Below are 15,262 nucleotides of genomic sequence, written 5' to 3' on the forward strand. Positions count from 1 at the left end.
GGAGTTCCGATAGCAGAAGATTTTCAGCGACCAATCAGATCGCTTCAATTATATTATAGCCAATCGAAAAGTCACGCGAGATTTGAAACGAATCATGGGTTTGTTGACTACTGGCAGGTGCTTTTAGGATGTAAAAAAGAAACTTGTGATAGGAAAAGATGGAAGGCTATTCCACGGCCAGGGACGTCCCAGCTTCTGGTCCATACAGGGCCACAAAATTGGTGAGTTTTAAACAAAATATTGATAATGCAATTTATTGATCGTCAAGCTAAAGCTTATATCCTACTTGCAACAGTGCGGATCACTGTCTATCTGAACGGTTACAACGTAACGTACTGTTTTACTAACAGTATCGCTCGCAACGATCAATTATTTATTTCTAGTTTTATTACAATGCTTTCTCAACCTTTTCATTCAGAACATTTTGACAGTCCTTGAACAACGAATGAAATAGTTTCAACCACTCTTGTAAATTTACAGTCATGCAAATATTCCAAAGAATCCCAAAATTGTCAAAACTGGGGTGACTTTTATCACTTGATAAAAATATATATGCAAATTGTATTTCAGTTTGAGACATGCATGTGATGAATACCCAAATTATAAGTTGCCATATATGCATGCTATCCAATTCTACATGTCATCATGACCTGAAGTAGTTTACATTGGTTTTGTATTTTTATTTATTAGTTATTCTAGATCTGTTTGTAGTTCTTTGTACAAAAATGTGTCATTATCATTTTCAGAATTGGACGATGAATTTAATAGCTCTGGGAATTTCATTGATTTGATATTCTAGATGCAAGTGCTGATTTTAAGATAACCAGTTCAATTGAAAGCACATCTAAAGGGAATCATCCCTGCAGGGCATCAATTATTCTGTTTGTAGTTTATATAAAAAGATTCATTGTATAAACATTAGTACTATTTCAAAAGATCAGTGACATTAATCATGGAATTTCATTGATCAAAGGCATTCCATTCACTGATCCATAATAGATCAAACATACCTGAAGCTAAATAAAATCATTAAACATTTCAATTAATCTACAATTATGATATGATATCCAATAATTATAATGTTAATTGCAAATTGCAGTCTATACATGTTCAAATAACAATTATTTGTTTTGTTATTTAATACTTTTGTTTGAACCAATACTTGCAATTGTTTGAACCAATACTAAAAACTTAAAATAAAAAAAAATATTCATGTATTTGAAAATTATTGATCTACCTTTATTATAATTGTACATATGTCTGTTTGAGATTCTAATAATCTCTCTATGTTGTCTATTCCAGTGGAATGATGTCATACTGGCCTTCCGTCGGGGTATGCCAGTGTCACGACATAGAAGATACATGAAGACTTATGACTCCTGCTTTTCAGCCAATGAATCTATTAACTGGCTACACCAATACCTCCGAGCAAATCCAAACTTTGGCTCAGATGTAACGAGGTGAATTTCAACTAACTGGATTTTTATTAATTTAATAAAACTATCTAAAAATCAATTCACAAATTGAACAAAAAAATCATGATTTTTAATAAATCTTATCAAGTGCATCATTAAATGGCAATTCCTCATGAATGGTTATCATAAGTAGATTTAATTTAGAATTTGTAATTTATAAATATTAAAAAAAATCAAAACAACTTTCATGGGACATCTCATTAATATTCATGGAGACTTTGTAAGTCATTTAATAGTCAAGGTCTGAGTCTCAAAAATCATTTAATCAATGTATCCATACAAAGTCAATTTGTAAAGGAAATTTAATATATGCATTTTAAGACAAGAAACAGCTCATTTATCTATGATAATAGATGCTTGTACAAGGACTTCAGACAAAAGCAACTAGCTGAGTTCTTCAAATTTATTATAACATAAAAATGATCACATTGACATTCATGATTCTATTGCTAATTAGAGGCGATAGACTTTGTAATGTTTGTGACAAAAATGATGTAGAAGATGAAATGCATTTTGTATTACTATGTCCTGCTTATTCTGAGTTACGTAAAAAGTTTATAAAATCCTATTAATACCACAAACACGCAAGTGTATATAAATTAATTATGTGATTTTCATCTAAAAAGGTAAAGAGCTTAAATTTGTTGGGGAAATATTTGATCCAGGCAACAGAAAAAAGGAAAATTCTCATCAATCTGCAGTAGTATATCATACTCATGTATTAGTGAATTTGTTTAATATATTATGAAGTATATCAGAATTATCCTCCGCCATCTTGAAACATAACAATGATTACTGTATTATGTATTTATGTATTGGTTAAACCTATATGCTGTATTGCATTTGGAAAATAAAAAACTTGAAACTAGAATTACATATTTAAGAATGACTAGTGTATATGATGTTGTTAAATAAAGGATAGCCTGTGTCGCTCACTAAACATCTGTTGGTGTCAACCACTGTCCTTTGACCACAAGCTGTTTATCTAATTACATGTCAAAACACCAGCTGATGTCAGGTAAACAAATACCTGTGGCCAGACCTCTAAAGTACTGGGGTCTGGTGGTGTAATAACAATTAAGGATTTATAAGATCATTATCATCACATGTGACAGATTAGACCAAGCCTTTCATCCTGTGCTATTCACTATATCTGTAGGGTAAAGTTTTCTTCTTGAAAGGAAATTTGGTTTTTGTTAGATCAATAGCTTAAGGCTATTAAAACGTTGAAGACACATTTCAGCTGCCACCATGTTTTAGTTAATGTTGTAAACCATAGTCAGTTATATATTGATAAGTAAATATATATCTGTAGTAATATAAGCATTTTCTTTTGTCATGGTTATAATTTTTTTAGTAACAAGGTTTTTTTTGGTCTTATTTGATGAGAAATTGATGTGTACTTTCGTCTCATTTGATGAAAAATATAAGTGTACATTCCTAGATGACCAGAGATTATGAATAAGACATCAAACAAATTAACCAAACTTAAATTTGGTGCAACAACTGTTTTAGTGCCTACTCAAACCTTGGAAACCATGATATGCCTGACTGACATTTTCATAAAAGCTACCTTAACTAATGCTGCAGTCAACCATAACTTCAAAGCACTCTTCCATCTATCTAAGACTTGATAGAGTCAGGGATTGGTATCATTCCTATTGGAGTCTTATTGACACATTGTATCATAATTAAACATACACATGCAATTTAATGTGAAAACAGATTTGATTGCCAGAAGTAAAAATATTTGAAGTACTATTATCTTTTCTTTTCGATGCCCCTCGAAATGAAACGTTCGTGGCATTTTGCAAGAAGTGGAAATAAAATCAATGCAGTTATCATCTACAATACAATGTAATTCATTTCAATTAAGTATTCTGTAGCTTTAATTTATTGTCGTGTCTTAATCATATCATAACCTTATCATAAATAAACATTATTTGTAACATTCGTCAATGTGTAATTGTTTTTTTTATTTTGTTTTTTGTTTTTTTTTGTTTTGTTTTTTTTTTAATTTTTTTATCTATTTATTGCATTTTGCGTCATTTTTATTAATAGTTGACATATCAAACAGGCACCTATAGTATCTTTGATATAATATTATATAAGTAAAATGTAAAAGTTAACTTGTATCATTATTCATTTTATCATGTTGATGATATAAAACAAAACACATGTGCGATTGTGAGATAAGGGGGAGTAACTCTCTGTGTCACAGTAAACTGAGACCAGTGTTATGCTAGGCCTATGCTAAATGGCATCCCATAGTTTGTTTGTTTGTTTAATTAATTAACGCCCTATTAACTGTCAGGCCTCCCATGTGTGCGGTTCGTAGTGTGTATGAAGTAGAGACTGACTAATCATACATTACCATTCTCTCTAAAAAAAACCTCACAAGGATTATAAAAATTGTATGTACAAGTTTATATATATAAATTGCACTTGAAGATTTGAGGTATGCAGGGGCGTAGTAAGGGGGGGGGGCAGGTGGGGCAACTGCCCCCCCGTTCCCCAGGACGGGGGGGCAAACATGTGTTTTTGCCCCCCCCCCCCCCCCATTTTCGCCGACTGAAATTTTCTAAAAATGCTTATTTGAAAGAAAAAAGGGTCCTCCTGCACATTTTTCGTACTTCATTCTAGAAAATTTTCCGCTGCGCGGCGCATTTCCTAAAACGTTCAAGCACATGATGTCAAACCTTAAATAGTAAAAATTCAAGACACACAAACTAGACTAAAAATGTCCATCAAGGGATTCTATGTACTATTTAAAAAAATGTCTCTTAAAAGATCAATTTGTTTATATGTCTTAGCGAGACAATTAATTCATTTTTAATGTCACACAACAATGTGCCGATGGTGTGAAGCCTGTATATTCAGATCGAGTAGGGTTGCATAATGTTATGATGACACAATTATCATTTCTAAATGCAGGTAGCTTTAAATCGAAAAATTACCATGTTAAGAACGCTTTATAATCATTAAACTTTATCGTAAAACTCATCTCAGCCATTCTAAATCGTAATTTTTTTTTTCCCGGGGGAGACCCCCGGACCCCCCTAACACCAAATTCTCGCGCCTTTGGGCGCTCGCAAATTCATCAAAATGCATCGTAAAACTCATCTAAGCCATTCTAAATCGTATTTTTTCCCCGGGTGAGACCCCCGGACCCCCCAAACACCAAAATCTCGCGCTTTCGGGCGATCGCAAAATCATCAAAATACATAAAACTCATCCCGGGGGTCACCCTCAGACCCCTAATAAAACACGCGCCTTCGACGCTCACACGCTTATTTGGCCAATTTGCGTATTCGTTAATTTCCTTTTAGCGACCCCACTGTCTATAAATGTGTACAAGGATTAAATTTATTGATATATGAAAAATGTACATAAAGCATATATTATATAGTTGGGAGTTGAATTAATTTTCGTCTTTTCGGGGCAAAAAGTCGAAAAGACGAAAATTAAGGTTTGTTAAATTTCGTCTTTTCGGGGCGAAAAGACGAAAAGACGAGAATTTTGAAGGCGAAAAGACGAGAATCAAAGTCGCTAATTAGCGTGTATCACTTTCGTCTTTTCGTGTTTGACTTTTCGTCTTTTCGTCTTTTCGCGGCGAAAAGACGAAATTTAAAGTTGTTAAATTTCGTCTTTTCGGGGCGAAAAGACGAAAAGACGAAAATTAAGGTTTCTTAATTCTCGTCTTTTCGGGGCGATTAATTATTTTGTAACACATTCAATCATCTTATCAATTTTATTTTAAAATTTTTTTCGGGTTAAAAAAAGTAATGCATTTCCTAAAAAATTGTATTCTGTTTTCTTAGAATTGGTTGAACTTTTTCAAAGTTGACATCCTTTCTATGTCTATTCAAACAGGGATATCTTAAAGTTACTAACACATGACTTACAAAAGAGATCAAGGTCTGTAAGAGTTATGTCCCATGTTCCATGCGGAAGTTTAGACTAGTTGTTGTTTATTTTGAAAATTTTGTAGCTAATAACTTAATCATATTAAAAACATGCTTAAAACCTCATTGTAAGTGCTATTAATGTAATAAATACTGGTATAATAATGAAATTTCCTATGAAAATTGTAACTTATGTGCAAATATTTCCGTCCTATTCAATGCGCATGTACGGAAGTGGATTTGATAAATCTTGGTAGGATGGAAGTGGTGAAGATGTGACAGGACAATAAAAGCCGTATCATTCGAAGATTTATGTTTAGAGAAAGTATAAACTTGGGCTAATGGCTAACACAGCCCAATTAGACTCGGGTATACTTCGTAGAAATCCACAGGATGATTTTGAGTTGATACAACGAGTGGGAAGTGGCACGTACGGAGATGTTTACAAGGTGAGATGAAATCGAAAAACATGATTGGGAGGAATCGTTTCCATTCAAAGAACGGTCTTCACTTGCTGTATCATTTAACGTGTTGTTTAAGATCTACAGTAAAAGCATGCCTATGTAGACAAATTGCTAGTAGAGGATGTGAATTAAAGGAAAAGAAACCAATGAAAGTCAGTAGCAATATACAGTAGCACCAAGTAGCCTTATCTTTTGAGTCATCGCTTGATTCCATTTGAATGGCTATAACCAATCCCTTACAAACTATATGTACACTATCTAGCAGTTCTCAAGCAACACATGTCAGAATTATAAAGAAATGTCTCTTTTGAATATGCCCACATATTGATAGTCATTTTATTTTGCTATGTAAATCATCTTCTTGTAATTATTTAAGTTAGGTAGGGGGCTATATAATTACTATCACTATCATACCTGTCATAACTCTGGAGGTCCGTTTCTAATTTCATAGTTAATTATATATATATCTGTTAAGCATATGGCATGTTATAAATATAAACATAATGTCCGTGATCAATGCGAAAACACAGCATTGAGATCAAATAAAGAAGTTCTTTAAAGAGGAAAAACAGGTTTGATATGATCTGTGTTGATGGATACCGCTTAAGACTTTCAAGCCAATTCAAGATATGTGATTTACCATAGAAACCTACACAGAACCTGTGCCCATGATCATGACCGTTACTTACGTTCCACCAATTGAGCTACATTAACTATATTGACTTAAAAAATGCATGGGTCATTTTCAAGAATTTGACAATCCTCAATATAAGAAATTTCATGGAACATAGGGGTCATTTTCAAAATTTAGGGGCTAATAGCAAATGACCCCCTCCAAAATTATCCCTGTCCTATGCAATTGGTGTCAAAGTTGAATTGTGATATTACCGTTAAGGCCAGTTGGCTTCTTGACTAGCATAACTATTAGAAATGCATCTGAAATTAAAAGGAAAAATACAGTCAAATCTGTCTTAGCAACCAACTTTGTATGGCTATCTCAGCTTTTTTTGTGTCTCAAAGTCCTAATCCTGGTACATCTAGGGTTACCCGCCCGACCCTAATTTTTTACCCCCAACCCTAATTTTTTTTCAACTTTTCTACGAAAACAAAATTAAAAGTCGGGGTTCTGGCCATTATTTTGGAGTGAAAGGCACTAAAAAAAATTCTTCCGACCTACCGACCCTTTTTTTTTGCCAATATAACCCTAAACAGACATATATTATTTTGTTGGCCTAAATAAACCCAAACCTATTGTCTAGCACATGTATTGAAGGTATTTTCACTGTTTTTTTATTACTTTCATATCCATTACTAGGCTATTAAACAGAAACTTATTCTAAATTGATTACTTCGCAGACTTCAGTTTGTTTACTATATATACTGTAACTGTATTCCTAAAGCTCAACAGCTTTTGGCGGATTGCAAGATCTCACTAAAGTAATCTTAATCAAGCAGAATAATTCTGCAGTCAGTTATCTCGTTCTCCCAATATATAATAATGGCGTGATTAAAAAACTGAATCTATTTATAACAGCTTTTTGATAATGATATATTTGTCTGACCTTAATTATCTTTATTATTGGTAAATTATTCCTTGAATGTGTATTCATGCCTGTAGCTAGGGCATGTACATTTGGCTCGTTAATTAGCTAACACTGAGAATACACCTGTCATAATTTACAACTACGTAAACAATGAGAGTGAGTAATGAATAACATGTACCCTTCATTTGAAAGGCTTTAATTCAAGTTCACTTCACAATGTAAAGATGATATTAAATCCTTTAAAATACCAGTAAAACTGTAATGGACTGACTATATCCAGGATCTATTTTACTGGTAGTTTTCATCACTACACATTCCATTGTATTCATTAATTTCCTTGGACTAGTATATAAGTGGCTGTACATTTATACTGTATATTGGATCACTTTTGTGTAACATTATTGTGTCATTACTTCATTGAAGTTTTTGCTGTAAACCATGCTATCAAGTATTTCTTCGATCAGTTCATACTGTAATATAAAGTAATACATTCATGGCCAATTGACGTTGGGTTTGTGTTATAGTATATGATATCTGTGTTTATTAACTTGTTCACAAAATAAATTGAAGGATCAATATATTTAACACAGTCAAGACGACATGTTCCTTTCATTCTTTACATTCAATGTTGTCTTCTAAGCTGTGGATGCTATATTGTATATATATACCGGGTATATGTAAGCAGAAATGCTGAACATATCTACAGTTTCTTTACATTATGTGCATGAAAAGGATAAGGTGTAGTCTTAAAAATTGTGCAAGTTAGAGTTCATATGTCAAATAAGGAACAAATTCAAAAAACTCATATATATTAATTTTTAGGCCTTTTAATTATACGTGTCATCTGTCATGTACAATGTAGTATATGTGGTTTTGGTTGATACCATTTATGTAAAGTATATCAATGAGGCATACTTTCTAACTACATGAAAATATCTAGTGACCTAGCTGTGTTGATGATGATATACACATATATATAGTCTACAGCGTGTTGGTCATTATTCAGGAAGTTACTTCCTTTTATACATAAATACAGCTTTCTTGTCAAATTCTGGGTCAGTTTTTGTTTTTGTTACACACATTATAAAGTATTAACAGTTTCATTTTTATATTATATCATTCCTTAAAATGATTGTCATGCTTATCAGGGATGTAAATAATTAGTTTGGGACTTGCTAATTATTAAAATTTATTTTTGGCATTACTGTAATAAAATTAAATACCTTAATTAAATAACTTAGGTACTAAGTGTAAGTTATCAATGTCGTTATAACAAAGCTAGTGACATTATCATTGTATTTAACTATTAGATAGTTCACATCAAGAATTTGTTTGTGGAAAGAAATATTTTCCAGTTAAGGGTGAAATTCAATTTCTTGTGCATTTCAATTAATTTTTGCAAACCTTAGTTATTAGTCTGTAGTGTAAAAATCAATTTCTTGACAAGTTTCACATAAACATCACATAAATCTTCAGGCTTCGAGATTAAAATGTGATTTCAATATGACCACATTTTTTCAATTTCTGTATAAGAATTTCTTTAGCCATCCCATGATCATCAAGGGACCAGCTATACATATAGGGTCCTTAGTTTGAACTTCTATTAAGAGAGCATTTACAAATTTTTTACAGATTCCAATCATTTTTTTTCAGGTTTTTTTTCAGTCATCAAAAAATGTTTTTTATAGGCATGAATATCATATACAACTTGTGTCCCACCACTCCCTGTTGTCAATAATTTACGACAATAGAAATATATTTAAAATCAATACAATGTACTATAATAAAAACTATTACTAATGGTCATATAATAAGCATCCATCAGCTTCATTTGCTTTTGAAATGTATGTTGAGATACAGTACTGGTCTTGTGGTTATAAACGTAACATATCAAATAATTTTCTGAAACACTGATGAGATATTCAATAGTTTTTAATTGAATTATTGTAATAAAATTAAAAAAAAAAAATTACTAGAGTCCAATTTGTGTACTTGCATATATTTATGCAGGTACTGGATTATTTAAATTTCTGATTAGGAAAGAAAAAAAGAATTAATTTATGGATCTAGGGAAACTTAAACCATGGCAACTCCACATATTTCTGCAAGGTATAGGTTTTATCCAATACTATAAGATGGTTAAAACTAAAAGAAAAAAAGACTTGTACCATGTTTATTTAGTCGTAGCATATTCATGCTAGTATCAGACAGAATGTATTTGATCTTTTAAGTCTATGGCACATTGATGCCCTTGTGTCATGTGTGAACTCTTCCTATTCTACAACTTCACTTTTAACACCACTTATAACAACACTTTGGTCTTTATCCATCGCTAAATATCCTCTGTACATTCATGTGTTCCTCGAGCTCCTCCCATGCTCAGATGGCCCATGGTGAGTTGTTGGGAATGGTACTACCGTAGCTAATAAAAACTGTCTCAACTGTTTCCTATCAATTATGTATTTCTGTAATTCAGTGTTTCCTTGAAATTTATTGAAATTGATTTCCCAGGGAACCTAGTGAAAGAAACTATCGGCAAAATGTTGTGCTAAATTATTTTGTCAAATTGATACATGAGGATGAAGGGGAGTTACATCTGTATTTGACCCATTAAGTACCCCTCCCCCTTTTTTGAAGCCTTAATTCCATATGCCTCAATATAATTAATTGCAGAACAAAGATATAAAAACTGATTATTTTTGAATTTCATATCTTTTGCTAATCAACTTTTGGCCTACATTGTGCAAAAACTGTGTGAAAGATTAGTCCAGATTTTAAAAATATATATATTATAAGCACCTCGTTATTTATTCCAAATATTTATATAATTAAGGGCCCTGGGCGTTACTTTGGTCAAATACGGTACCTTTATTAGATAAAAGAAAATTTGAGTCTTATTAGTATAAGTGATTGATGTAATTGATAAATCAATCGATTATCAATGTAGAAAAGATCATTCTAGCTTTGATTTATTAACTTATGAATTATTTATAAATGTTGTATCATGTTTTAAGCTGGAATGAAAGCGAGTACCAATAAAAGCAATTGATGTAGGATATCATATTTGGAGGCGAGTCCAAAATATTTATTTTGAAGTTTTTATTGGTCCCAGTACTGAGAGCTCGAAATAGAGGTTTTCAAAGTTTTTGAAATGAAATTTATAATGAGACGCTCATTTCATGAAGATTTTATTGTATCTTGATGACATTGTAATTTTTGGAAAGTATTAATTTTGTGGTTGTCGTAAATCTTAACACTATATCTAGAACTGTAACATATACTACACATGTGCATAGCCTTCAGCATGTAAAAATATGATAAATCGCTTAAGGAGTTTTGTTTTAAATGAATTGTCTTGTGGTTTTCAGGCCAGAAACCTCAACACTGGGGAGCTGTCTGCAATCAAAGTCATCAAGCTTGAGCCAGGTAATTTAAGTAACCATGGCAACAACAAAAAAATTTATAATAAATATTAAACGTACAAAAGTGTTACACTAGAAATTTTAAATTCCTTATACAGTTTCTGTTGGTGTTTATTGCCTTCAAAACAACCGCTGACTAAATTCTCAGTGAAATATTTCATAATAAACGATATTGATAATAAATGATGTATTACCCAAGAGAACCTCAGTTTTTCTAATTTTCAAGATTTAGCTACACCAATGCACGATATTAGCTGGAAATTAACATGTTTCTCTATGAAATTGATTTATTGGTAACTTGACACTAGTTATTAATGTGATGTACTTATCGGCATGGATATCCTGTAAAACTATGGGGATATAGAGTTACAACAAATATAAATCAAGGATTTATTGATGAAGAATGATGAATTCTGCCGAGTATATGGCATATAAAAATGATCTGATATGGGGTTCAAGTGATAAAATCTCCATGTGATAAGATGACTATTTGAATTGGTCACATTTGTATATATATATATTCATCAGTATACATTGTAGGTTGTGTTGTAGGTCTCAATGACACCTGTTAATGTGGGTATTTGTAATTCGGTTAATTGATACCTCTGTATGATTCTGTGGTCAATCAATATGATGATCTACAGCATGAGTACTGACCAATCTAATGATGGTATTGATTTGTACATGAGAGGGATAGATCACGTGTAGTGGTACACATACACATTTGATTGATTTTTCTTCTAATCTTCATCATCAAAGACAACATCTGTTTCTTACAGTTGGTTGTTGACCTCAAATAGCATAAGGTTCTATTCATTTAAGTTCCATTCTCTAATCAAGTTGACTGTTATTGTGCACACAGTTATGCATAATTAATGAATATTGTTAGTTGAATGGTTTATTTGATCTGTTTCTGTGTTGTAGCTGTCACAAAATGCTTCATCAATTTGAACTGAATTTGTTATCATGAACAAATACAAGTCATGTCATGTAAATACAAGCAGACACATAAAACTGTCATGGGAATATATTTGTAGCTAAAATAGACTATTGTGCTGTGGAAATACATTGTTTAACTCCATAGCGTTATGATGCATAATTTTGGATAATTCAAACAAACTGGTCCATCAATTAATATAATTGTATTTAATGTAATTTTGTTCAAAATGACAGAAGACTTATCCAACTATTTCAAAGTCTTTTTATTTTTTTGCTGTTTTTTTTTCAACATATTTTCAGTTCCCACTCCTATGGAATTGTAGACTCCAGAAACTAAAAGAGTTTTGTTGTCTACATTCAAAGTTAATTTGTTAATAAAATTATATTTAAGGACATGTATCATCAGTTTGAAATTTTGTTTTTTTGTTCTTTAACAGATTTCAAACTCTGCAGTTGTTTAGAAAACTACACAGGGCTCGTGTTATTGAAGATGTCAGAGGTGGAAAACACAACAAGCATGACCCTACTGATAATGGCCAGCTATTTAGGTATGTACCTAATACTTATTTAACAGTTAAGAGTGATTTTATAAAACTTAACATGGATGTAGTTCATGATAAAGTTTTCAGAAATCCAAGAGTTGTCATTGAGCCACCAAAATGAGACAGTATTTTTATTTTTATTTTTTTGCATAATTTATAGAATCATTATCCTAGATGACCTTTGGGATACAATTATGAAATTTAACACATGATACAACTTTGTGTATGTGTACAGGTTCACACTCATGTCACCTGTTAAGAACCGTGTACCATTCTCTGAGAGGAAAGACTTGATCAATACAGATGGACATCAGACATCAAATCCAGTCAAACCAGCAGAATGTAACGGAAGTTACCCTCCCAGTTATGTTCCAGCACAGCCCAAAGAAAAGAGGAATTCCGGCCCCACAAAACCACCACCACCCTATACAAACCAAATGGAGGAAAATCCCGCCCTCAGATATGAACAGTCTGTTCCTCATTGTCAGCTAGTAGCAAGACAGCTCTCGGCATCTGACATCCATGATACATGGAAACACATGACATTAGACAGGTTCTTATATCTTTTGTTCCATATATACAACAAAAATGTTTATAATCAGGGAAAAAACCAAGTCAAGACTGCTTCTAGGTCAATATTATAAGACTCTTTCATATGTGGATATGAAGGATAGGGATATTCTACCCGGGGTCACAAAATGTAGTAAAACCCAAGGCTTGTCGAGGGTTTTGCAACATTTTGTGATCCCGACGAGGGTAGAATATCCTTATCCTTCATATTCACTTATGAAAGAGTATTTTTCTTTCATACCTCGAAGTTTTATTGCAATTTTACAACTATAATATCCCGCCGTTTTGAAATAAATTCGAAGAAATCTACGACTGGAAGTCAATTTTCCATACATGAAAAATGATGTGATATTTTCAACACAAATTTCATTGTGTGCATCTTTTATTAGGGCCCCGCCAATCGAGATGCGGGGGCCCTATAGTTTAGTCCCGGCTAAACCTGACCTTTTTTATTCAGGACTTTTTTATTTTTTTCTTTTTTGTGTTTGGCCGTCATATATACGTCTGTCCAGACGCAGTTACCTCCTCTGTTAAATTGTGTCTTACAAGGCTCTAGATTTGGCGCGTTACGCTAAACTTGTCAGCAGCTCTATTTCTAATTTCTTCGCCCATTCCAGCAATGCACGAGGGAAAACGTAACACGATTCCTTCTCATTTTCAGGAATTCTTATGTACTCCTGTGCCACCATGTTTACATCCAATTTTTAAATTGAAAGTATAACAACTTATTAGTAACAATGTTTAAATACGCTCTCCGTGACCCCTTCAGTAGTTCATACGACAATTTGTCTAATTGGCCGCAAGTATACACCTTCTTAGATCTAGCTAGTCATTACGGCCAGACATCAAACTTCTCGCTTTTCCGGTTTGTATTTTTAAAAATATTTCTCCATAGTGTAGTTGAAAGTATAAAACTATTAAAATGCTAGCCAGTTACTGAGGTTTCTATTTTTAAACTGTTAAAATAACATGGTCGACTATATACAAGACACTGTTAGGTTCATTTATTCAAATTGATACACAAGAACTATTTGCTGACAACACGTACGCATAAAAGCATCCACGATTCTTCGTCGATTATTTCACGTTGCATATTACATGTAACATAGATACCCTCACGGTTGTTATAGAATTTTTTGTTTTATCACTTTTCAACTCATCAACGTGGTTTTCTCTTAAAAATACAAACCAGGAGATAGGTTGCGAAAAGTCATGTTGAATTTGGCTGCCCAGTCTTGACTCTATACTAAATGTGTATTACGGCGGCCATTACAAAATGTTGTGAAATAGAATGGTACTCGGAAGGTATTTCATTGTACACAGTTGTTTAATTTCATAAATGGGATGTAACATGGGGGCAAAGGAGTACATAAGATCCTAATATAAAGGTATGTGTACGTTTTCCCGGCATTGCATGGACGATATATTAGAAATATGCCGCTGACGTAGCGTAGGCCAAATCTGGCCTACGATTTCACATTTTTAAGAGGTACCGCGAGCTGACTATATATTAGGCAAAAAAAAAAAAAAAAAAAAAATTAAAAAAGCCTAATAATATAGGCAGGTTTAGCGGACTACCCTATAGTAATCAGGTTGTCCGTCCGTCTGTCTGTCCGTCTCGCAGTCCGACTCCGTCTGTTTTTTTTTTCTTTTGCACAAGAGAATGATGGTTCCCGCCATATCCGCCTCGGTAAGTGGATAGGATTTTCACCTATATTTTACACTGATGACTTCCCCATCCATCCATAGATCTGCTTGGAATACTTTTTCAGGTGAATATATATAAAAAACTTCAGTCCATCTTGGATTATAAAGAATTAGACACAAAACATGCGCGCAATGCTTGTTGCTCTTTAACTGAATTAAACACAATTTCGTTATTATATACACTAATGATGCAAAAATGTTCGTTCACGAATTAAACAATGAGTTCATACTGTCCCTAATCCAACGGGTAAAGAGTCTGATGGCCATATAGGTTTAACTAAGTCATAAGGTCAAATGTATATATATTTTGTTTGGTCTTAAATTGTTATGCTCTTATTGAAATGTTAGCTTGGAATCAGGATTCAAGTTAAATACTTGGAAGACTTTTTCCAAAGAATTATAATAATGTACCATCATCGGTTTCCCAATTTAATGTTGACATTAATTATTTATTAGTAACATATAGCTAACACGGAAGAATTTGTTGTCAAAATACTACTTTTTTCCACTTAAGCACGTCAGACACATAGCGGGGCCCTTTCTGACGTGTCAGTGTTCTAGTAGTAAAACCAGTCATATTTGTGGAAAAAAATGTTTAAATTTTTACCGAGGAAATAGAGATTTTGTTGACGCCGTGACGTCACGAGGCTTTATTGCACAGGTAGCCATGCAATACAGCCTCAGGCAACATTAG

The 15,262-nt window shown here is 32.8% G+C and overlaps 1 protein-coding gene across 1 annotated transcript in view; it reads left to right on the forward strand.

Annotated features, from left to right (window-relative positions):
- The first annotated feature begins 81 nt into the window (after positions 1-81).
- The window catches only part of LOC138326390 (uncharacterized), a 74,051-nt gene continuing 58,870 nt past the window's right edge, over positions 82-15,262 (forward strand). Inside the window, exons 1-4 of the mRNA XM_069272500.1 lie at positions 82-221; positions 1,303-1,460; positions 12,187-12,297; positions 12,527-12,844. Coding sequence (XP_069128601.1) covers positions 159-221; positions 1,303-1,460; positions 12,187-12,297; positions 12,527-12,844 — 650 coding nt within the window. The 5' untranslated portion in view covers positions 82-158. The remainder of the gene's footprint in view (positions 222-1,302; positions 1,461-12,186; positions 12,298-12,526; positions 12,845-15,262) is intronic.

Source organism: Argopecten irradians, chromosome 6 (assembly GCF_041381155.1).
Source record: "Argopecten irradians isolate NY chromosome 6, Ai_NY, whole genome shotgun sequence".
Taxonomy (NCBI): Eukaryota; Metazoa; Mollusca; class Bivalvia; order Pectinida; family Pectinidae; genus Argopecten; species Argopecten irradians.